The 23,703-nt window shown below is 38.4% G+C and overlaps 1 protein-coding gene across 1 annotated transcript in view; it reads right to left on the bottom strand.

Annotated features, from left to right (window-relative positions):
* Window positions 1–566: 566 nt before the first annotated feature.
* The window catches only part of LOC137628790 (pleckstrin homology domain-containing family M member 1-like), a 58,796-nt gene continuing 35,659 nt past the window's right edge, over window positions 567–23,703 (bottom strand). Inside the window, exons 8-10 of the mRNA XM_068360009.1 lie at window positions 21,622–21,753; window positions 16,545–16,715; window positions 567–2,381 (exon numbers count right to left, since the gene is read on the bottom strand). Coding sequence (XP_068216110.1) covers window positions 2,262–2,381; window positions 16,545–16,715; window positions 21,622–21,753 — 423 coding nt within the window. The 3' untranslated portion in view covers window positions 567–2,261. The remainder of the gene's footprint in view (window positions 2,382–16,544; window positions 16,716–21,621; window positions 21,754–23,703) is intronic.

Here is a 23,703-nt window from a genome sequence, read left to right as displayed (position 1 = left end):
GATGACAGACCAATGATGCAGGTCACAATGTGGTGAAGATGCCCCCATATTTGAGGGACCTCAAACAGACCCATTCTGACAAAATCATCAGACTAAACCAATAGACGAATTGCTAACCTAAACTGTACCTAAACCAATGGTCTTTCGCATAACAAAATTTGCATAACAAAATCATAAAATATAAAGTTGGAAGATAAGCAATAAAGCTAAAAAGTAATCCATCCATCCATATACCAAGGCACTTCCCCCAATTTTGGGGGGTAGCCGACATCAACAAAGAAACAAAACAAAAAGGGGACCTCTACTCTCTACGTTCCTCCAGCCTAACCAGGGACTCAGCCGAGTTCAGCTGGTACTGCTAGGGTGCCACAGCCCAACCTCCCACATTATCCACCACAGATGAAGCTTCATAATGCTGAATCCCCTACTGCTGCTACCTCCGCGGTCATCTAAGACACCGGAGGAAGCAGCAGTATAAACAATAATGCAAAATTGATATCCCTTTTGGCTTTAAAGTACTTTATTACTATGACCTAACCAAGCTGCAGAATAAATAAAAGAATAAATTCTATAGATAATGTATATATTAACTACAACAGTCAATGCACAATGAAATCATTGAAAAATAATTTATATCTAACTCATGATACTGAACTACAATTTACATCATGTAATAACAATTAGAAAAGATCACTTTGTGGCATTCTCAAAACTCTCATGGCTGTACCTGCATAATTTTTACATTTCAAAAGGAAAGAATATCTATAGTTTCATCAATAAAAACCATTACAATGGTAATCAACGGGTTTGTGCTTTTCATACAAATGTATTTCTTCTAAAAAAAAAAAATCTTCAAACAAAAGTTACAATGTATAGGTGTAGTACAGACATCACATTAGAAGCTACCATATTTCTTTTATTAAAACAACATAAGGGAAATATGACCTCAAAATAAATCTCAATAATAATTCACCAACAATGTATTCATGAGATAAATGAAGCTTAAATACAGATTACAGTCTTATGAAAAGATTCAAGGCACTCAATTCAACTTATAATTCAAACTTGGTAACAGTGTAACAATCATTTTCCTCGAAAAAAAAAAATTCCTGCACTCAAAATAAGCATGATGAGAATTTAACAGTGCCTTACCCCCACACTAATAACCAAGGTGCTAGATGTTTTAGATTAAAATTAGATCAACCTTTTGCTCATAAATCACTTTTGGGAACTTATTACGAAAGTAATTCTTACTGCACAAGTAAATATTGTACTTGGCCAACATGTCTACTGTGCTTAACCCTTTTACCCCCAAAGGACGTACTGGAACGTTTCACAAAACTCATCCCTTTACCCCCATGGACGTACCGGTACGTCCTTGCAAAAAAATGCTATAATTTTTTTTTTTTCATATTTTTGATCATTTTTTGAGAAAATTCAGGCATTTTCCAAGAGAATGAGACCAACCTGACCTCTCTATGACAAAAATTAAGGCTGTTAGAGCAATTTAAAAAAAATATAATGCAAAATGTGCTGGGGAAAAAATAACCCCTTGGGGGTTAAGGGTTGGAAATTTCCAAAGAGCCTGGGGGTAAAAGGGTTATGAAGTGTCCAAAGATACTCTGCTGTACAATTTGCATATATTTGCAAAACCACTTTAACAAAAAGAAAAAAATGATTGCTCCACATACATCACTATATAGAAAGATTGCATAATTTCTTTTATTAGCAAACAAAATTCAGTGGTACAGACTTATCACAGTTAGTCAGAGTGTATTCACTAGACAAAATGTTTGCACCTTATATGTTAAAGTCATCTTCGTTAACTCCACACTAGTAACAATAGCTTAGTTGCGTAAATCAAATGTGATACATTTCACCATGTACATTTAGTTTACAGAAAATGAAATTCTACGGAACACTTCCATACATGTTGCCAGTAGGATATATCTCTGAAAGGCAACTCCCTTATAATGAAGGGATCATAAGATGCCTTAGTGAATAGCATTGCCCTTTGTAAGCTGTAATATGTTTATTAATCTAACATTAGACACTTATAACATTTTCAAGTACCTTCAGCTGTGTTTCATTAGCATTTATTGAATATAGTAATAAATCCTACTTTTATTCAATCAAAATGATACTTCTATGCAGTGGGCCCTTTATCATTCATATTTATATTTCATCTGAGAAAAAACTCACATAAAAAGCTGTATAAAAAGTATAACCTACAATGATGTAGATATAAAATAAATAGCAAATCAAATTTCTGTGTCCAACACTTCATCAGGCGCCTTCCTTGCTTGCCTTCTTAAACAACGACGGCAGTCTTTCTGTCCTCTTGCGCATATTGCATGGTAAACGCCGTAGCAAACGCCACACTGAAAGAAAGAAAGAGGAAAAACTACTACACCTCCTAAAGTGCAATCTTACATCTTCACCTTGGGAACTAAACTTTCACACCACTACTAATCTAGTGAAAAAATCTATCATATTTGCCAGCAAACAGTTACTTTCTTTTCATAAGGGATAAAAAATTCACACTACATCCCAGGGGCAAATATTACCGATACTAGGCAGTGCTATAGGCATGCAATTTCGAGGTGAGGTGTGGTGAGCTATAGCCCTTGAAATAATTATTCTATCATTCTACTATTTTCAATACAATAATACAGTACCAAACTTCATATCCCAGAAAACAATGATACTTCTAGCCAAGTTACTTTAGATTTCATATTATACCAAAGGCTATTCATAATCATCATCATCATTATTATTATCATTACTAACTAAGCTATAATCCTAGTTGGAAGACAGGATGCTACAAGCCCAAGGGCTCCAACAAGGAAAAGTCCAGTTAGGAAAGGAAATAAGGAAACAAATAGAATAAAGTACCCATGTGTACCCTCAAGCAGGAGAACTCTAACCCAAGAAAATGGAAGACCATGGTACAGAGGCTCTGACACTACCCAACACTAGATATAGATTAATGTATTTCATAACAATACTTCAAACACCCTTCACTCATATTTTTTAAATGGTTTATTGCACTGTACATTAAAACAACATAAAGAAAGACATTTCTAAGTCTATTTCTATATATAAAGTATATTAAAAAAGTAGTATATCTATATAGATACAGATTCATATATATAATCTATATATATTCATTGGTAATATCTCCTTTCAGTATGGGTATGATATGACCTGATATAATTATCACTGAACTGTTCGCAAGTGTTAGTGATAAAGTTTGTGTATTTTTTTACCTTTTCATAACTGTTTTACTATTATCATTATTACTATTATCCTCATTATCATACTGGATAGTGTCATGTTATTACTTTAAAAAATAAACAGTATACAGTATTTATATCTTTTACCTATACAGTACTAAAGTAGGGGAGATGTACACAAGTGTTGTAATTCAAGGGGTGTTAGTTTATCGAGTGGCTGGGAAAGTGTGTGGCAGTGTTAATTACTAAGATTAAGGATACAACACAGGATGCAATCTTAGAAGTACAAGGGGATTTTAGAAGAGGTAGAGGATGTATGGGTCAGATTTTAACAGTTAGGCAGATATGCAAGAAATATTTATCAAAAGGTAAGGTGTATGTTGCATTTATGGATCTGGAGAAAGCTTATGATCAAAAAGTAAAGTGTATGTTGCATTTATGGATCTGGAGAAAGCTTATGATAGAGTTGATAGGAAAGCGATGTGGAATGTGATGAGGTTATATGGAATTGGTGGAAGGTTGTTGCAAGCAGTGGAAGTGTTTCTACAAAGATAATAAAGTGTGTTAAAATAGGAAATGGAGCGAGCAAGTAGTTTCCAGTGAGAGTGGGACTGAAACAGGGATGCGTGATGTCGCCATGGTCATTTAATTCGTTCATTGATTGAGTTGTGAGAGGTAAACGCTCAAGTGCCTGGTCAAGGATTGAAACTGATAGATGAGAGTGATCATGAGTGGGAGGTGGAATTAGTTGTTGTTTGAGGATGATACGGTATTGATTGCAGACACGGAGGAGAAGCCAAGTCAATTAATGGCTGAGTTTGGGAGGGTGTGTGAGAGAAGGAAGTTGAGAGTTAATGTGGGTAAGAGAAGGTTATGAGATGCACGAGGAAGGAGGGGTGGTGATAGGTTGAATGTCATGTCGAATAGAGTTGGTTGAGGAAGTAAATCAGTTTAAGTACTTGAGGTCTTTTGTTGCTGCAAATGGTGGAGTGGAAGCAGATGTAGGTCAAGAGAGTGAATGAAGGATGTAAAGTGTTAGGGGCAGTGAATGGAGTGACAAGAAATAGAGGGCTGGGAATGAATGTAAAGAAAGTTCTGTGTGAGAAAGTTAATTGTACCAACTGTGATGTTTGGATCAAAGTTGTAGAGATTAAAAGCGACTCACAGAAATTGAATGTGTTCGACATGAAGTGTCTGAGGAGTATGACTGGTGTATCTCGAGTAGATAGGGTTAGGAAATAAGTAGTGAGGGTGAGAATGGGTGTAAGAAATTAATTAGCAGCTAGAGTGGATATGGATGTGTCGAGGTGGTTTGGCCATGTAGAGAGAATGGAAAATGGCTATCTGCTGAAGAAGTGGCTGAATGCAAAAGTTGATGGGAGAAATACAAGAGGAAGGTCAGGGTTTCGGTAGATGAATGAAGTGAAGAAAGCTCTGGGTGATAAAGAGGATACAGGTGAGAGAGGCAAAAGAGCATGCTAGAAACGGGAATGAATGGCACGCAACGGTGACGCATATCCGATAGGCGAGCGACTGTGACACATATACAATAGGCGAGCGACTGTGACGCAGATCCGATAGGCCCTCCTATCACCTCCGGTCACTTTGGTGACCGCTGAGGTAGCAGCAGTAGGGGATTCAGCAAATGATGTTTGATTTGTAGTGGATAACAGGGGAGGGTGAACTGTGACACCCTAGCAGTACCAGCCAAACTCGACTGAATACCTCATCAGGAAGGGAGGGGCGAAGAGAAGAAAGTCCCCTTTTGTTTTCTTGTATGTTGGCTACTTGGTAGACAGTCAACAAAAAAAGAGAGAGAGAGAGAGAGAGAGAGAGAGAGAGAGAGAGAGAGAGAGAGAGAGAGAGAGAGAGAGAGAGAGAGAGAGAGAGAGAGAGTTTAACTTCCTGTACTATATTATTATTAACATACAGTACATTTACTATTATAGTTTATTTTACATCTAAAAGTGGGTGGAAAATCTAAAAATTTCAATGTTTCCATTTTGGCCCTATAATAGATAGAGAAGATGAAAGAATGGTCCCCAGTCACAGGTGCTAAGAATCTCCCAGTTTATAAATACATCCAAAATCAGATTGGAAAGTTATAGAAAGTGGTGAGTGAATTTATGAAATACAGTTTAAATATCTTTAGACCAAGGCAATATATATATATATATATATATATATATATATATATATATATATATATATATATATATATATATATATATATATATATATATATATATATATATATATATATATATATCTGCTCTGGAAGATCAGTTCCAGTTGGAAGATAAGGGGTAGGAAGGATGATGATAATAAGAGCAGAAAAGGCATTAACCAAGAGGAAAGCTATAAATAGTAGATTATTACTGGTAAAGTTCAAATCAAAGCAGGGCAATATGAGTATTATAGTTTGCTATGCCCCAACAAATGATTCCCCTATAGAAAGGAAAGATAAATACCATGAAGAACTGCAGAGTGTAATAGATGAGATCCCAGAGGAGATACGAAAATTGTGATTGGCGACTTCAATGCTAAAGTTGGAAGGAATAATCAAGGGATAGAGAATGTGATGGGTGTCGAGGGTCTTGGCGAAGTTCCAAATGAAAATGGAGCACATTTCATAAGTTTCTGTTCAGCAAATAATCATGTCATTGGAGGTACTCTTTTTCAACACAAGAACATTCACAAGTATACAAGAACTTCACCATGTGACAATTACAAAAATCAAATAGATCACATTGCCATTAAAAAAGAGAGAAGAGGGACTCTGAGAAATGTAAGAAGATATAGAGGTGCAGATATTGGTAGTGATCACCAGCTCCTCATTGCCACACTGAAATTAAAACTGAAAGCACCCAACAGAAAGGTAGATAGTATACCCAGGTTTGATACAACTAAGCTTTTAGAAGACCACAAAGAAACATTTACAATTTAATGTAGGAATCAATTCGCAGTTTTAGAGACTAAGAGACAAAGAGCAGACGATAATGAAGAATGGTGTGATATTAAGAACATGTATTAGTCAGTTGGTAGTGAAGTCTTGGGACACACAGTTATAAGAAGAAAGCCATGAATATCAAATGATACATGGGATACTATAAAAAGGAGAGACAGAAATTGATTTTGTAGTCCTGCGTTAATATGGAATTCCTCTTAAATATGTAAATTTGACTGTCTGTTCATGAGCATAACAAGTAAAAAGTTAATGGAGTCTTATCAAATGAATTTCCAAAGAAAAGCGGTGTACTCCCAGGGAATGTGTTGTCACCTATATTGTTTGTCCTCCTCATGGATTTTGTAATTAATAGAACAGTTGGAGATGGTAGCGAAGGGTTGGACTGGATTGGTGATAGGAATTTAGCCGACCTAAAGTATGCTGATGATGCTGTCCTTGTTAGCGGAACACCACAGGATTTGCAATGCTTGCTTACCAGAATACATGAAATATCACACGAGGTTGGGCTGAAGATAAATAGAAGAAAGACAGAGATGACAAGAACGGAGTATGCAATGGAAGATGAAATATCACTGGAAGGAGAAAGGATTAATGAGGTAGAATCATTTAAGTAATTAGGAACTGTGATCTCCAATACAGGGTCTTTAGAATTAAAGTTTAGTGAAAGATTGAAAAAAGCAAATCAGACAATGGCTAGGTTAAGTAAAAATTGGAAATCAAATCACCTGAAATTACATATAAAAATCAGACTATATATCAGTTTAATGAGATCGGTGTTACTCTATGGACATGATTCATGGTATGACAATAAAATAATCTCCAATAGATTTAGTAGATTTGAGAACAAAGCCCTCAGAAGGATATTGGGAATTAAATGGCAGGATAGGATCAGAAATGAAACTATAAGAGAGATTACTTAAGTGCCATATGTGGATGAGATACTGATGAGGGGTAGATGAAGATGGTTTGGGCATGCTCTTCGTACTGCCCAAGAGAGATTAGTTCACCAAATGTTCAACTGGGCTCTCCAAGGCACTAGAAGAGTTGGAAGACCCAGGCCTACATGGCTGAGGACTATGAAGTGCGAAGTAGAAGATGATGAATGGAGAAGTATTAAATTAAAAGCTCAAAATGTAGACGACTGGCGAAATCTAACCGAGGCCCTTTGCGTCAACAGGCGTAGGAGGAGATGATGATGATGTTTCAGGGAGTCATTCTACAGGTATTTATTGCCACTGCGCATGATTACTTCTACCCATTATAATTACAGAGGCTACATGAGAAATTTGAGTTTCCTCATATTTCTAATGAAAAGTGCCACAGGTCTGGCCCTGAGGGTGGAAAATTCCAAAAACTTTAAAAGTCTCCATTTTGGCCCTAACCGTATATATACCTAATCTCTCTGAAGCAGTCTAACACAAAATCTGACACCATAAAAATTTTTACTTTTTCCTGCTTCCCCACATTACAAGCTAGGACTGAAAAAACATGAAACTTTGATAATCTCAACATCCTCTATAATTATAATGGGCGAGTGCAAACATGTGCATTTATACCCATAAAACATCTCTCCGAAGCAGTCTAACAAAATCTGACACCGGGAAAATTTGAGTTTTTTTTCTGCTACTCCCCATAACCCGCCTTAGACCAGTGGAAAGTAGCCAAAAGAATAATGTAAAATTAATTTTACTGCTGCAAGCTACACCAGGCACACTATAGCATTATAAAACCAAGAACGAGGTTATAAAGCCAACGTCGATGTTATAAAGCCAAGAATGAGATATTAGTCTAAATATGTTATTTTGATTATAAAATAAATTTTTGAATATACAGTGAACCCTCGCTACTTCGCGGTTCGACCATCGCGGATTCACCACTTCGCGGATTTTTTTCATAACCCATGTATATACATATATCGCGGATTTTCCAGAAATATCGAAAATACCGCGAAGTGACCGATGGTGCGAGATTGGAGAAAGTAAGGAAAATTGAATCGTGATTGATTTTCAATATAAATGAAACTTTGAGGAGCAACAAAGATATCATTTGTTAGAGAGATAGAGAGAGGTAAGGAATGGGAGGTAGTGAAAAGTAGCCCACAGAGAGAGAGAGAGAGAGAGAGAGAGAGAGAGAGAGAGAGAGAGAGAGAGAGAGAGAGAGAGAGAGAGAGAGAGAGAGAGGGGGGGGGTTTAAATGTAATAAACAAAAAAAATTGATAGGTTATAACACATTGGTTCTTATGTAATATCAACTGTATACTGTAGACGGTTTAAATGATACTTTGTTAGTGTATTCGTACACACTCAAGAGCGGCAGCTAGATGACAGCTGATCTAATCACAGCCAAAAGTAAAAAAAAAAAGAAGTCAACAATACTCGATTTTTAAAACAAACCCGAAATTTAAAAACAAAAGTACACGCTTTCTTAATGTGCAATTAACTATTTAAAGAGTGGCAATTTTCTAGAATAAAATGATATTTCTCAAAAAATAGTGGTTTGCTGATGAAATCGGATGCCGTATTTTTAGCTATGATTGAAATGGATGTAGACTCGGCCTAATTATTTCGTTTCGTATTTAATTGGCACTAAGAAAACTAATTTTAGCTTCTTCATCTAAATGTAAGTATTGTATAACACAGAGAGAGAGAGAGAGAGAGAGAGAGAGAGAGAGAGAGAGAGAGAGAGAGAGAGAGAGAGAGAGAGAGAGAGAGAGAGAGGAGAGGAGAGAGAGAATCAGCTGTTGTACTCAAATGGCGTGTTTTTGTTTCGTGGAGAATTTCATCGCCACGACTTTAACAACAACATACTGTACTGAACTTTACAGTATTATACAGACTACTGTAATATGATAAAGTAAAATATTTGTAATCTATTTTATATGAAATGGGGCTATTTTTTTTTGTTTAAAATTTACATTTACGTATGTAAAACAACTCTCTCTCTCTCTCTCTCTCTCTCTCTCTCTCTCTCTCTCTCTCTCTCTCTCTCTCTCTCTCTCTCTCTCTCTCTCGTAGATTGTTTTCCTGCTTTGCTACGTATGTATGATTTTATATAGATACGGTAAATAATATTTGTAATAACATATTTTATTATAGCTCTTACTGTAATATCATTATTTATCACTTTCATCATGCGCGTTAAATTCCTTAGTTTGTTTACTGAGCGTACTTTATGACGCCGTCGTTTCAGGCGGCGTCATAAAGAAAAACATTTCATTTGGAAGTCCTAAGAAAAATTAAGTAAAACATTAGTAATAACCAAATCAACATACTGTACTGAATAATCAATATAATCGATGCAGAAACTAACCTATACACAGATGTGTAAATGCGTTTGTTTCTTCATTATAATCAGAGATAAACGTAAAAAAAACATTGGTTGCCATTTTTTATCGTGCTTTTTGGCGTGTTTACGAAACGCATGATATAAAGTCGCCCTTAATATTTGTGCCTGTTTTAGTTTAGGGTACGTTAGTACATGCATTAAGTGTTCTGTACATTAAAGGGTAGTTTGTTAACAGTACTACGTACAAGGGAAAGTTTTTAAAAGTCTGAATATACATGTTAAATAAATAGGTAAATATGCTGTCACTACTTCGCGGATTTTCACCTATCGCGGCCGGGTCTGGAACCTATCTACCGTGATAAACGAGGGTTCACTGTACTTACCCGGTGATTATATAGCTGCAACTCTGTTGCTCGACAGACAACTCTACGGAAAAACTCGCCAGCGATCGCTACACAGGTTGCGGGTGTGCCCAACAGCGCCATCTGTCGACCAGATACCCAGCTCTCAATGTAAACAAAGACTCAATTTTCTCCTCGTCCCACTGCGTCTCTATTGGGGAGGAAGGGAGGGTCATTTAATTTATAATCACCGGGTAAGTATATTCAAAAATTTATTTTATAATCAAAATAACATTTTTCAATATTTAACTTAGCCGGTGATTATATAGCTGATTCACACCCAGGATGGTGGGTAGAGACCAGTAATATATGTTTACACTTTTATGAGCTAAGAGTGTTTTATTTCATTTTAGAAGTTATCAAAATAACAAAAACAAAATAAATAGGTACCTGGTAAGGAAGTCGACTTGAACAATTACTCTGCCTTTTAAGTACGTCTTCCTTACGGAGCCTCGCGATCCTCTTAGGATGCTGATCGACCCCTAGGATCTGAAGTATCAAGGGTTGCAACCCATACAACAGGACCTCATCAAACCCCTAATCTAGGCGCTCTCAAGAAATGACTTTGACCACCCGCCAAATCAACCAGGATGCGAAAGGCTTCTTAGCCTTCCGGACAACCCATAAAAAAACAACATTTCAAGAGACAGATTAAAAGGATAAGGAATTAGGGAATTGTAGTGGTTGAGCCCTCACCCACTACTGCACTCGCTGCTACGAATGGTCCCAGTGTGTAGCAGTTCTTGTAAAGAGACTGGACATCTTTAGAGTAAAATGACGCGAACACTGACTTGCTTCTCCAATAGGTTGCGTCCATTATACTTTGCAGAGATATATTTTGCTTAAAGGCCACGGAAGTTGTTACAGCTCTAACTTCGTGCGTCTTCACCTTAAGCAAAGTTCGGTCTTCCTCACTCAGATGTGAATGAGCTTCTCGTATTAACAATCTGATAAAGTCTGACCAAGCATTCTTTGACATAGGCAAGGATGGTTTCTTAACTGAACACCATAAAGCTTCAGATTGGCCTTGTAAAGGTTTAGTACGCTTTAAATAGAACTTAAGAGCTCTAACAGGGCATAAGACTCTTTCTAGTTCATTGCCTACGATCTCCGATAAGCTGGGGATATCAAAAGATTTAGGCCAAGGCCGAGAAGGCAGCTCATTTATGGCTAGAAAACCAAGTTGTAGCGAACAAGTGGCTTTTTCTGACGAAAATCCGATGTTCTTGCTGAAGGCATGAATCTCACTGACTCTTTTAGCCGAGGCTAAGCATACCAGGAAAAGAGTCTTAAGAGTGAGATCTTTCAGGGAGGCTGATTGTAACGGCTCCAACCTGTCTGACATGAAGAATCTTAGTACCACGTCTAAATTCCATCCAGGGGTAGCCAAACGACGCTCCTTGGTGGTCTCAAAAGACTTAAGGAGGTCTTGCAGATCTTTATGTTTGGAAAGATCTAAGCCTTTATGCCGGAAGACCGATGCCAACATGCTTCTGTAGCCCTTGATAGTGGGAGCTGAAAGGGATCGTCCTTTTCTCAGGTATAAGAGAAAAACAGCTATTTGAGCTACAGAGGTACTGGTCGAGGATACAGAAACTGACTTGCACCAGTCTCGGAAGACTTCCCACTTCAATTGGTAGACTCTAATGGAAGACGCTCTCCTTGCTCTAGCAATCGCACTGGCTGCTTCCTTCGAAAAGCCTCTAGCTCTCGAGAGTCTTTCGATAGTCTGAAGGCAGTCAGACGAAGAGCGTGGAGGCTTTGGAGTACCTTCTTTACGTGTGGCTGACGTAGAAGGTCTACCCTTAGAGGAAGACTACTGGGAACGTCTACTAACCATCGAAGTATCTCGGTGAACCATTCTCTCGCGGGCCAGAGGGAAGCAACTAACGTCAACCTTGTCCCTTCGTGAGAGGCGAACTTCTGCAGTACCTTGTTGACAATCTTGAACGGTGGGAATGCATAGAGATCCAGATGTGACCAATCTAGGAGGAAAGCATCTATATGTATTGCTGCTGGGTCCGGGACTGGAGAGCAATAGATTGGAAGCCTCTTGGTCAGCGAGGTTGCAAAGAGATCTATGGATGGTTTTACCCCAAGTGGCCCAAAGTCTCTTGCACACATCCTTGTGGAGGGTCCATTCGGTTGGAATTACTTGCCCTTTCCGACTGAGACAATCTGCTATGACGTTCAAGTCGCCTTGGATGAACCTCGTTACTAGGGAGATGTCTTGACCTTTTGACCAGATGAGCAGGTCCCTTGCGATCTCGTACAACGTCAGTGAGTGGGTACCTCCTTGTTTGGAGATGTACGCCAAGGCCGTGGTGATGTCCGAGTTAACTTCCACCACTTTGCCTCGAAGGAGAGACTTGAAGCTTTTCAAGGCCAGATGTACTGCCAACAGCTCCTTGCAGTTGATATGCATGCTCCTCTGACTCGAGTTCCACAGTCCTGAGCATTCCCGACCGTCTAGTGTCGCGCCCCAGCCCACGTCCGATGCGTCCGAGAAGAGAACGTGGTTGGGAGTCTGAACAGCCAGGGGAAGACCCTCTCTTAGGTTGATATTGTCCTTCCACCAAGTCAGACAAGACTTTATCTTTTCGGAAACCGGGATCGAGACCGCTTCTAGCGTCTTGTCCTTTTTCCAGTGAAAAGCTAGATGGTATTGAAGAGGACGGAGGTGTAGTCTTCCTAGTGACACAAATTGTTCCACGGATGACAGCGTCCCTACCAGACTCATCCACAGCCTGACTGAGCAGCGTTCCTTCTTCAGCATCTTCTGGATGGATAGCAGGGCTTGATCTATTCTGGGGGCTGATCGTCTTGTTGTTCAGCAACGTCCTCATCAGAGGGTTCCTCATCCGAAAACTGATGAGGAAACGGCAACGGAATGGGCAACGTCTGGCTCGCTGAGTCCGGTCGCACTGGTGCATGCGTGACGGAACCGGACGCAACATCATGGAACTGCTGCACAGTCTGTGAACTGTCAACAACCATGGGTGCACGAGGAAGCATAGCGTCAACCCGAGACTGTCTAGACCGTCTGGGTTGTGCAGTCAACACCCTACCGGGTTGCTGAGGTTGACGCACTGCGTCAAAACAAGTCACCTCTGCTGGTTGTTGAACGTCCTGAACTTCAACAACCACCTCCGAGCGTCGCTTAACGTCAACGTGCGGCTGGCAACCTACACTGGGTCGCATCGGTGGAGGAACCACCTCAACTGGCAGACTCGAGTAGGTTACCTCAGCGTCAACAGGGCGCACAACCGACCGGTTGGAAGGTTGTTGGCCAGAAGGTTCGGTAGCAACCTTCTCCGCATTAAAGTCCTCTATCAAGGACGCAAGCTTGGACTGCATGTCTTGCAGCAAAGCTCATTTAGGGTCTATGGGAGCAGGTGCGGCAACAGACGGGGTTAGCGACTGAGGCGGTACCGCTTACCATCCCTGAAAGCCTTGTTATGCATGACATAATTGTACAGCAAAACTTCAAAGGCTCGAAAACAGCTGTGAAGTTGACCTGTAAAAAACTTGGAGCGTCTCCTGGCCAGGCGCCAGGGAGAGTCTACGAGAATTGAGAAGTCTATCTGGGCAGAGGCATGAACTCCCAAGCCGAGAACTTCTCTCGTGTCATATCAGACTCTCGCTCTATAAACCAGTTTAAAAGAAGGGAAAGCAAAGGCTGTATCCCCCAAACTCCTCCTGGTGAAAAACCAGTCGCCTAGCCAACGTAAAGCTCTCTAGGAGAGCGAGAGAGCACTAGCTTAAAAACAACGGCTTCGAAGTAGCTAGGCCTAGTGTAAGCTCTGACGTTTAGGCGAACGAGGAGCAGCAGTTACAAAAAGATCCGGACAAAGATCCTTAAAAAAATCATCATGATTTAATTAAAGTCCATAGGGGGCTAAGCAGCTTTAGGCTCCTCTCCATCTGACAGAGTCCTCAAGGGAATATCAGTAGGAGGGGGAACAGCAACTTCCTCATCTACAGGAACCTTGTCCGATAAAAGCTGAGTCTCAAGCAAGGGAGAGACCTACCGTGGTGGCAATGCTTTACAAGCAGAGTCCACACTCACTGGTGCATTAGTAGCGGACCAGAACGCAACGTCATGTAACTGCTTGACAGTCTGTGAACTGTCAACAACTGAACTGTCAACCACAACAGGTGCGTGAGGACGCACAGCGTCCACTTGAGACTGCTTTGACTGCCTAGACTGAGCAGTCAAAACAACTCTAGAATGCGGAGGTTGACGCACAGCGTCAAAACAAGTCAACTCCGATTGTTAGTGAACGTCTTGAACGTCAACAGGAGCATCAGCAAGTGGCCTAACGTCCAAATGCGGCTGAAAAACCACACGAGACCGCATCGAGTGTGGTTCTAAACAACCTGACTGACGTGACTAAGCTACGCCAACGTCAACAGTAAGCACAAAGGAACGTTAGGTTGGCTGAAAGCCAGGATATCGATGAGATAAACGGCTAGACTCAACGGACTAATCGGCAGAATAGTCTTCCATAAGGGAGGCAAGCATATACTGCATGTCTTGCCATACAACCCATTAAGGATCAACGGAAATGGTTGTGGTAAGAGACGAGGGTAACGTCTGTGACCGCAACACTTTGCCAACAAAAAAAGACTCTCGGAGTCTGTGTTACGCTTTTGTTAGGCGGCGAGCAGTTATCCGATGACTGCATAGGGTCAAAGCTGTCCTAATGGTTGTAACCAGGACGCTGGACCTGTCCTGAAAGGACTGACTTTCGCTTAAGGACTTCGAAACCTTGTGACAGGTTTCTTATGCGAAAAGCCTTCGGATGACGAGGAGAAACAACGTCTCTCTCGTCTTATGGTAGGGGAGATCTTGGTAAGATACACCCGATACCATAGAGGGAAAACGTCTGTTCGTTGATCAAGGCCTCTCGAACCCATAAGTCGTTTGACATTACTTCTCCCCTGGGCTTGGGAGCATGCAAGAGGTCCCGGACTAGGTGAACGACAGGCACGAACAGACGAACCCTCGGACGCAACACTGTAACACTTTGCGCATATCACTTTATCACTTCGATTTTCTGTTTTGCACTTATTTCACTGAAATCGAAACTTTTACTGATTTCTACCTGAAACACGCAATTCTACCCTTCATTAAAAGGTAGTAATTGCGAAATCAGTCGTATAATGCAAGCTCATTAATACCAGCAAAAAACAGAAAACATATTTTAAGATAAAAAAAAATCAGTGGCTGGGAAAGAGACTAAACACTAGTTCATATAAACTACGTTTTCAATCTCTCACCGCACATAGCCTGGGGACGAGAATAAAAAACTAAAAACGTTTTATCCTTCCTCCCCGTACAGCGACTAGGGACGAGAGTAACTCGAGAACAACGTTACCCGCTTGAACGGAACGTTTTCTCTCCTCTCTCTCCCTCCGTCTCTATCTCTCTCTCTCTTTCTCTCCTGATTTCGCACCTAAGAGAAGAGCCCAACTATATTTCGTCAAAAAAACATGTTATTTGACTAAAGGAAAAAACTGAAAGGTTTTTCAAATAAAAAGTTCCTTTAAAATAGAATTTAAAACATTTAAGCTAAGAAAGAATGAACAAAACGTCAGAATCGATTTACTCATACTGCAAAGTGAAACCGTGATACACTCTCTCTCTATCGTAACGATAGAGCGCATGTTGAACGTCCTGAACGTCAACAACTGCGTAGCATAAATAAACTAAACGTTAGTTCATCTTTGAAAACAGTACGAAGACTATCAAAGAAATTCTTTCATAAAATATTACATTTAAAAAGTTTTAAATCCTTAGCTCTTTAAAAGCTAATTACGATATAAAGGGCTCAACGTTGATTAACTTCGGTTTCCAAGTTAGGACCGCCTACTCTCAGGAAAGGTCGCATATAAACAAAACATTAAAATTTATTTTTATATGTTTATAATAAATGGAAAGTTAATCGAAGAGGCCTAATAAAGGCGGAGAGATATAAAATATATAGAGGAAAATCTATAACGTGATAAGATAATTACTAAAAGCCTAAACACACTTCCGTCTAAGGGAAGGGTCGGCCATTTAAAAATGAAAGAAAGTCCATACTCTCTTTGTCACCATAATTAAATCTATCCAAAACGAGTTCAAGATTTAAGATGAAGATAAAACACCTGCATAGCGAAAGCTCAAAACTAGAATATAGTACTTCACCAAATAGATGTGAAAAACTCCAGTTTAGCAACAGCGAGTAAAGTACGTCTTGTCGACACCTCGACAGAGAGAAAATTGAGTCTTTGTTTACATTGAGAGCTGGGTATCTGGTCGACAGATGGCGCTGTTGGGCACACCTGCAACCTGTGTAGCGATCGCTGGCGAGTTTTTCCGTAGAGTTGTCTGTCGAGCAACAGAGTTGCAGCTATATAATCACCGGCTAAGTTAAATATTGAAAACTTAACATTATGTAAATAATAAAGGATAGTTAAAAATTTTAAATTTCTAATTAAAATTACAGAGGTGCTTTTAAATTCCCATGCCTTTAAATAATAATGATACAAGTCTGCAACCAAAAAACGTTTACAATATACTACACTAAACTGTAAAGAAATGCCAAACCAAGACTTTTAAAGTACCGTAGCACAGTATACAACTCCATACAATTATTGGAAACTTACAGTATAAGTTGTGCCAAGCTGGAATGGGTAAATCACATCCTTTTCAGAGCAAAGTTCACACAGGAACCCTCTGGGAGAGCAAACTTCACACTGACTAACGTGATCTCTTCCAAAGGTCACGGCTTGACGTACGCGGGATACAAGCTGCCCTTGTCCTACCAAACACAAATCCTGAAAGTACAGAGGACAATTACCAACATTTTCTTTATACTAAATGAAAAATAAAATTAATTAAAGTAAAGTAATTGTACTGTATGGTATCTAAATTTATATGTAGAGGAAGGTTATGGATTAGTGTACCTTAAAGGTTTTAAAGGTTTAAAGGTCACTCATGAATGGCAGAGGCAAGGGACAGTGACATTGCCCTAGCAATCAGGATAATGCCCTAGAGACTGACCATATACTATATGATCAGCACCCAAGCCTCCTCTCCACCCAAGCTAGGACCAGGGAGGGCCAGGCAGTGGCTGCTGATGACTCAGCAGATAGACCTATAGGCTCCCCCAAACCCCCCACCTTAGCTCACAAGGATGGTAAGGTTGCAGACACTAATGGCACTAACGAATCTGAGCGGGACTCGAACCCCCGACTGACAAACACAAGGCAGATACGTTACCAATCAGGCCACAGCAACATTAACGACTGCTATGCAGTCGTACTAAAGATTCTCAGTTATGTTTTCAATCTTAAATATACTTTTCATATATTCCCTGTCGTCCTCCTTCCTAGTGTTCATATTTCCATTTTAACCCTTTTACCCCCAATAGACGTACTGGAACGTTTCACAAAGCTCATCCCTTTACCACCATGGACGTACCAGTACGTCCTTGCAAAAAACTGCTATTTACATTTTTTTGCATATTTTTTATAACTTTATGAGACTTCAGGCATTTTCCAAAAGAATGAGACCAACCTGACCTCTCTATAACGAAAACTAAGGCTATTAGAGCAATTTAAAAAAAAATATATATTGCAAAATGTGCTTGAAAAACAAAAACGCCTGTGGGTTAAGGGTTGGAAAGTACCAAATAGCTTGGGGGTAAAAGGGTTAATCTGCTTTAATTTTCAGTTTCATTTATACACATTAAATTTGGCAAACTCTGAGTCGAGATGGTCCTTGGTGGTTTTCTTTACCTATTTCCTGATAAACAAATACTTTTTTACTTCATTACTTAAATCTCAATCAACTCATATTTTCTCTTCAAGTTGAGATGGTCCTTGGTGGTTTTCTTGCCCTACTTCCTGATAAAAAAAAAAATGTTTGCTTCATTTTTTAAAACTTAATCAAATCATATTTTTGTCAAGTGCATGGAATAAATTTAATATTTCTTAATTCTTATTACCCATTTCTTTCTTTTTCCTAAATCTATATATTTCAACATGTGCATTCTTCAGTCTATGGGATATCAAATTTAAGAATACGTTGCTATAAAAGTACTATATAAGAATATCATTCTTTTCCAATAAGAGCAAAACAGATAAGCCAAATTAAACAAATTTTCTTATATTCTTTTGGTTTAAACCAAATTATATGGGTGGAATCAACCACTCTCTTATGAGAAAAATATTGCTTTGCAGTTATAATGCAAAATAGTTCATTAAGCCACCCTACTTTATTCTCTCTCTAGGTTTGTCTGAAAGGTATACAGTACAGTAATGCTAAAAAAAATGGAGCAACTGAAAAGACAAAAGGAAATATAAAAGAATTTATGAGCTAAAAGGAAAACAAAAGCAGGGCTGTTACAGTAAAATTTAAAATAAAATAAAAAATAAAATAAAAATAAAAATTCATGTACACAAAATGATTAGGTCACAATACTTTCAACTGGGCTCCACAAAGCACTAGAAGAGTTGGAAGACCCAGGCATACATGGCTGAGGACTATGAAACGTGAAGTAGGAGATGATGAATGAAGCAGCATTGATTTAAAACCTCAAGATAGACGACTAGTGAAATCTAACCGAGGCACTATGCATCAATAGGCGTAGGAGATGATGATGATGATAACACTAAATCTGACACAGTACTTGCAAAAAATGGTCACTAAACAAGCACTGAACGGTAAGCTCTTCCGAGTATGAAAGAGTAGCGGAATATATTTTCATTGTACTTCTAGTATTTTCTTATTAAATGAAGTGAAATGTCTAGTGCCTTTAGAGAACACTATCACAGACAGTTTCCTTTCTTCCTCATCTTTCAAGATCAAATTTTGATAAAACCATTTCAAAAATCTCAAAAGACCTAAGTTTTATCCTTTAAAATCTTTGTAGTACAATTTCCCAGCTTTTAAACCAAAAATTTTATTCCATATGACTAAATTACCTAAAAATAAAGAACCTTGATATGGGTAAACAATCCAATCAATAACAATAAGCTATCTATAAACAGTCTGTAATTTAATAACAAATTACATGGGAAAAATTTTTTTAAATAATCATTCAATATAAATCATCAGTCATAAAAGGCCAAATGTATACCTGGAAAAAAAAATTTATTGACTTCTGCTGCCAGTCTTAGCTGTTGTTAGCTCGTCAATATTTAAGCCATGACAGAGTTGTAGAGCAAATATTGAAGATTCCTTCAGCACCTTAATGAAAATAAAGACTTCTTTTCCACTAGTACTGTATTAAAGACCATTTGAAAAATTCCTGTTTATGATAAGAATCAAAGGTTACCGAATAGTAATACTGTACTTAAGAGGAGAAAATACTTGAAGTAACAGAGGACCTAGCCTCCATCCTTCTATGTACCATAAACTGTATACTCTTCTCCTTGTTCTTCTAGCGTCAATGACCGTAGATGTCAGGATGCCAGAAAACACACTATCAATAATCAATTAATCCCCTTGTTCTAATCACAGAACAAATCTTAATTGGAGGAACTAATGAAACCTATGGATCTAGTTTGTTCCTGGATAAGCCTTTAATCCTATTAGCTTTTAATGGCAAAAGCTGATCCCAAAAACAGGCTTCCCATATTTGAACAGAGGATTACATTTCGTAGTTGACAGGCGCTGTCAGACTAGCGAAATTTCAGTCTACTTTTCGTGTTTTGACGACAACTTTCTGGTGTCGCCTAGAATTTTGAAAACAATAGCGATTGAATTCAACCCATAGCACAGGTAGACTTTATTATTTGTTTAAATCTCTGAGAGCATACATTTGAAATCATCAAAGGAGAATGGAAAGCTTGGTACAGGGGGACAAGATTTTGAGGACCTAATCATGACCCGTTAATAACAGATTACTTTCTGTTAAAAGGCATACTTGTTTTAACACTTGTAAGTCACAGCCAAGGTGGTTTGTTTACAAGTTATGATGACAAAAAAAAACGGTAGAAAGATCACGTGTGAAAACCCCAGTATAAAATGACACTGATTTCTTTGAAAAATAAAACTCCTAAAAAGTACACAGAAATATTGTCAGTGTGACAGGGCCTTAACAAGAAACGAAAGTCAAATTCCTAGGTTAAAACAAAGTTGGCCCAAAAGGTTTAGCTCAGGTAAAGGAGCCAAACAGCTTTTCTTATGTAAAAGGGAAGAAAACTAGAATATATAAAATCTAAAGAAGTTGAACATTTTGGGATCGAAAGAATTGAAAGTCAGAAAAATGGTTTTAGGTTTTGAGAGAAGGTGGGCTACAGCATGGTACCCTTTGTTGAATGTTCATGTGCTGCACAAGGACAACAGTAACGTTGGACTTTGTTAATAAAAACAATGTAACCATGAAGCTTGTAAGAGTGCCATTTAAATTGTTTATTTATTGACAGCAAAAATGAAGCTATTAGGCAAGGGAGAAATAATTCCAATCACTTATGGAACTTCAGATAAAATCAAATGCTAATTCAATACACATTCATTCTTCTTTGCCAAGTCACTTAACTTTAACCCTTTTACCCCCAATGGACGTACTGGTACGTTTCACAAAACACATCCCTTTACCCCCATGGACGTACTGGTACGTCCTTGCAAAAAACTGCTATTTACATTTTTTTGCATATTTTTGATAATTTAATGAGAAACTTCAGGAATTTTCCAAAAGAATGAAACCACCCTGACCTCTCTATAATGAAAATTAAGGCTGTTAGAGCAATTTAAAAAATATATATTGCAAAATGTGCTTGAAAAGAAAAAAATGCCTGGGGGTTAAGGGTTAGAAAGTTCCAAATAGCCTGGGGGTAAAAGGGTTAAGGAACTCTGATTAAGAAACTATAGTCCTTTTCTGAAGTCAAGTGCTCTGTTATAAAGATTCTAAATTAATTCTATCAAATCATTAAATCAAACTTGTTTAATGAATAGGATTGGGGTAAAAGAATTGTTCTCAGATAAGTGCTAAAAATTGAATTGGACAGCTAGACAGGAAGACCTAAGGAATTAGACAAACAGTGATATATCTAAGGTAATACACCTTTAAATCAAAAGTGATGTAGACCAACAAAGTGTTGCCTTACTCCAACTCATAAGAGTATATTGCCATTGTTGTTCAAGGGATACACAAGCCATGAAGAAACCTTCCCCTCCAATACCTGGTCTAATATGAAAATCTGTTTCAACATTTGCAAATCAAAGAGCAAGCAACTTGAATATATAGTTTGTAAGGTATGCTAGAAAGAGTAGCATAATAACAGCATTTATAATAATGACTTTACTCTCACCAAGACCAAAAGCTTAAAATAGGATAATGAATATAAGCACTTACAGTATATGTATATACTATACTTACAAAATTAATTGAGAGGAAGGACATTCTCAGTTTTTTTTTTTTCTATCTTCATTAATCATAGGTACATTACACCTTACTTTGTTGGGTCTAACAAACATCATTAAAATTTAACCTTGTGGTGCCAACATCACCCAAATCCTCAGGCAAGTACAATATTACTTAATTTCATTTATCCATAATTACACCATGTTGAAATTTCTATTTACACCGCTGAGGACAGGTGCTCTCACCTTGAATCTTGTTGGTTCTTTTATTCTACGTCATTCTGAACTTCATATTAATCTATAGTCTACTTCACTGTAAAATCATTATGTAGACTAACTTTGCAACAATAACAAAAAATGTTTGTGACCTACCGATACTGAATATAGGTGAACATGTTCGTACATATGATCTCTTGGCCATAACATCTTGCGCAAGTGATCGCCTGCATCCGATCTACAAGTGAATAAATAGGCTCGAACATACAGAAGTTGAGTTCGCAGCATCTGGAAGTGAATAAAATTATTGAAAACATAAGATATACGAGAGAAGTAAGTGCCACTTACGAGTGAAAACGAAGGTTGAAAAAATTTAAAGTTTTGTCTAAACTATACAGTATAAGGAAAATGATGCAATTTACACATAGAATATGAAAACAAAACAAAATACAATAAAATCAAGTGTCTAAAATTAGACTTAATAATTGATTCATCTCTCCAAAAACTAATTTCAAAAAGCCACCATCACTAATATCTACCATACAGAAAACTAGATTATCTCCTATACCCTCAAAACATGAGGCATTCAAAAACTTAAAATTAAAATATAGCATTTAAAACTAAAGTATCTCATCCCAAGACTTTGCACTTACCATATCTCTTACTGGAAAATGTTAATAAAGTCGTCTACTGCTTTTCACAAGAGTTACAAACCTTTCTCAACACTTTCCTACACTCCTTTAACACTTAAGTGATACCGTACACGATTTTTGCTACACGTATTAATGCACTGCTGTGTATAGTACACAACGTTAGGGTAGCTTAGCCTAAGTTACAGGTATGGGACTAGAGCACATTGCGCTATTCAGGACATGTTCACTACTGTATATGTAAGGCACTATGTAGAATATTCTAATTATAAAATCAATAGAGTATTTCTCTAAACAGTTACTACGTAATTTAAGGTGGCAGGACAGCGAACATTTCTCTGAAGACTAACCACCTGCAGAAAATTTAGGTGGCATTGTAGGGTTTGCAAGTAATTAAAAGTAACAGCTTCAACAAGAGCATAACAAAACATGAGTACAAAGTAACACCTGTACATGTACAGCTCCCAAAACGCAAAGTAGAACATGATAAAGGAAGATTTTGCCTGGCCTAGCATCCCTTTTTGATGATCCTGTGCTCTGAGGGCCTATCAGGATGTATACTGGCCATGCCTTGGTTGATTGATTCTCAAATCAGTCCAGCAGATACGTATGATATATTGGAGGAATTGTTCAAATTGTGATAAAAGCATTAAAAACGGCATATAAGAACTTTGTTTTTTGTAGAATCTGATGGAATTGGTGGAAGGTTGTTGTAAGCTGTGAAGAACTTATACACAGGTAGTAAAGCATGTTAGGATAGGAAATGAAGTGAGCGAGTGATTTACAGTGATAGTGGGTCTGAGACAGGGATGTGTGATGTCGCTCTGGTTGTTCAATTTGTTTGTTGATGGAGTTGAGAGAGAGGTGAATGCTCAAGTGCTTGGTTGAGGATTGAAACTGATAGAGGAGTGATCATAAGTGGGAAGCGAATCATTTGTTGTTTGCAGATGATACTGTATTGGTTCCAGACTCGGAGGAGAAGCTAGGTCAATTAGTAACAAAGTTTGGGAGGGTGTGTCAGAGAAGGAAGTGGAGAGTTAATGTGGGTAAGAGTAAGGTTTCGAGATGCAAGCGAAGGGAGGGTGGTACTAGGTTGAATCTTATGTTGAATGGAGAGTTGGTCAAGTAAGTAGATCGGTTTAAGTACTTGGGGTCCGTTCTTGCTGGAAATGATGGAGTGGAAGCCAATGTATCTCAGAGAGTGAATGAAGGATGTAAAGTGTTAGGGGTAGTGAAGGAAGTGGTAAAGAATGGAGGGTTAGGAATGAATATAAAGAGTTTTGTATGGGGAAGTGATTGTACCAACTGTGATGTATGGATCAGAGTTGTGGGGAACAAAAGTGACTGCTGAGGTAGCAGCAGTACAGGATTCAGCATTTCAAGCTTCAATTGAGGTGGATAACAGGGGAGGGTGGACTGTGGCACCTCAGCAGTACCAACCAAACTCAGCTGAATCCCTCGTCTGGTTGTGAGGAGAGAAGAGAAGAAAGTCCCCTTCTGTTCTTTTTTTTTTTTCTCCATCAGCTATACCCCAAAACTGGGGGAAGTGCCTTGATAGATATATAAAATCATTAGATCAGGATCTACC

The sequence above is a fragment of the Palaemon carinicauda genome, chromosome 36 (assembly GCF_036898095.1).
Source record: "Palaemon carinicauda isolate YSFRI2023 chromosome 36, ASM3689809v2, whole genome shotgun sequence".
NCBI lineage: Eukaryota > Metazoa > Arthropoda > Malacostraca > Decapoda > Palaemonidae > Palaemon > Palaemon carinicauda.
Note: the sequence above shows the minus strand (reverse complement) of the source record. Positions and strands in the feature narration are given on the sequence as shown.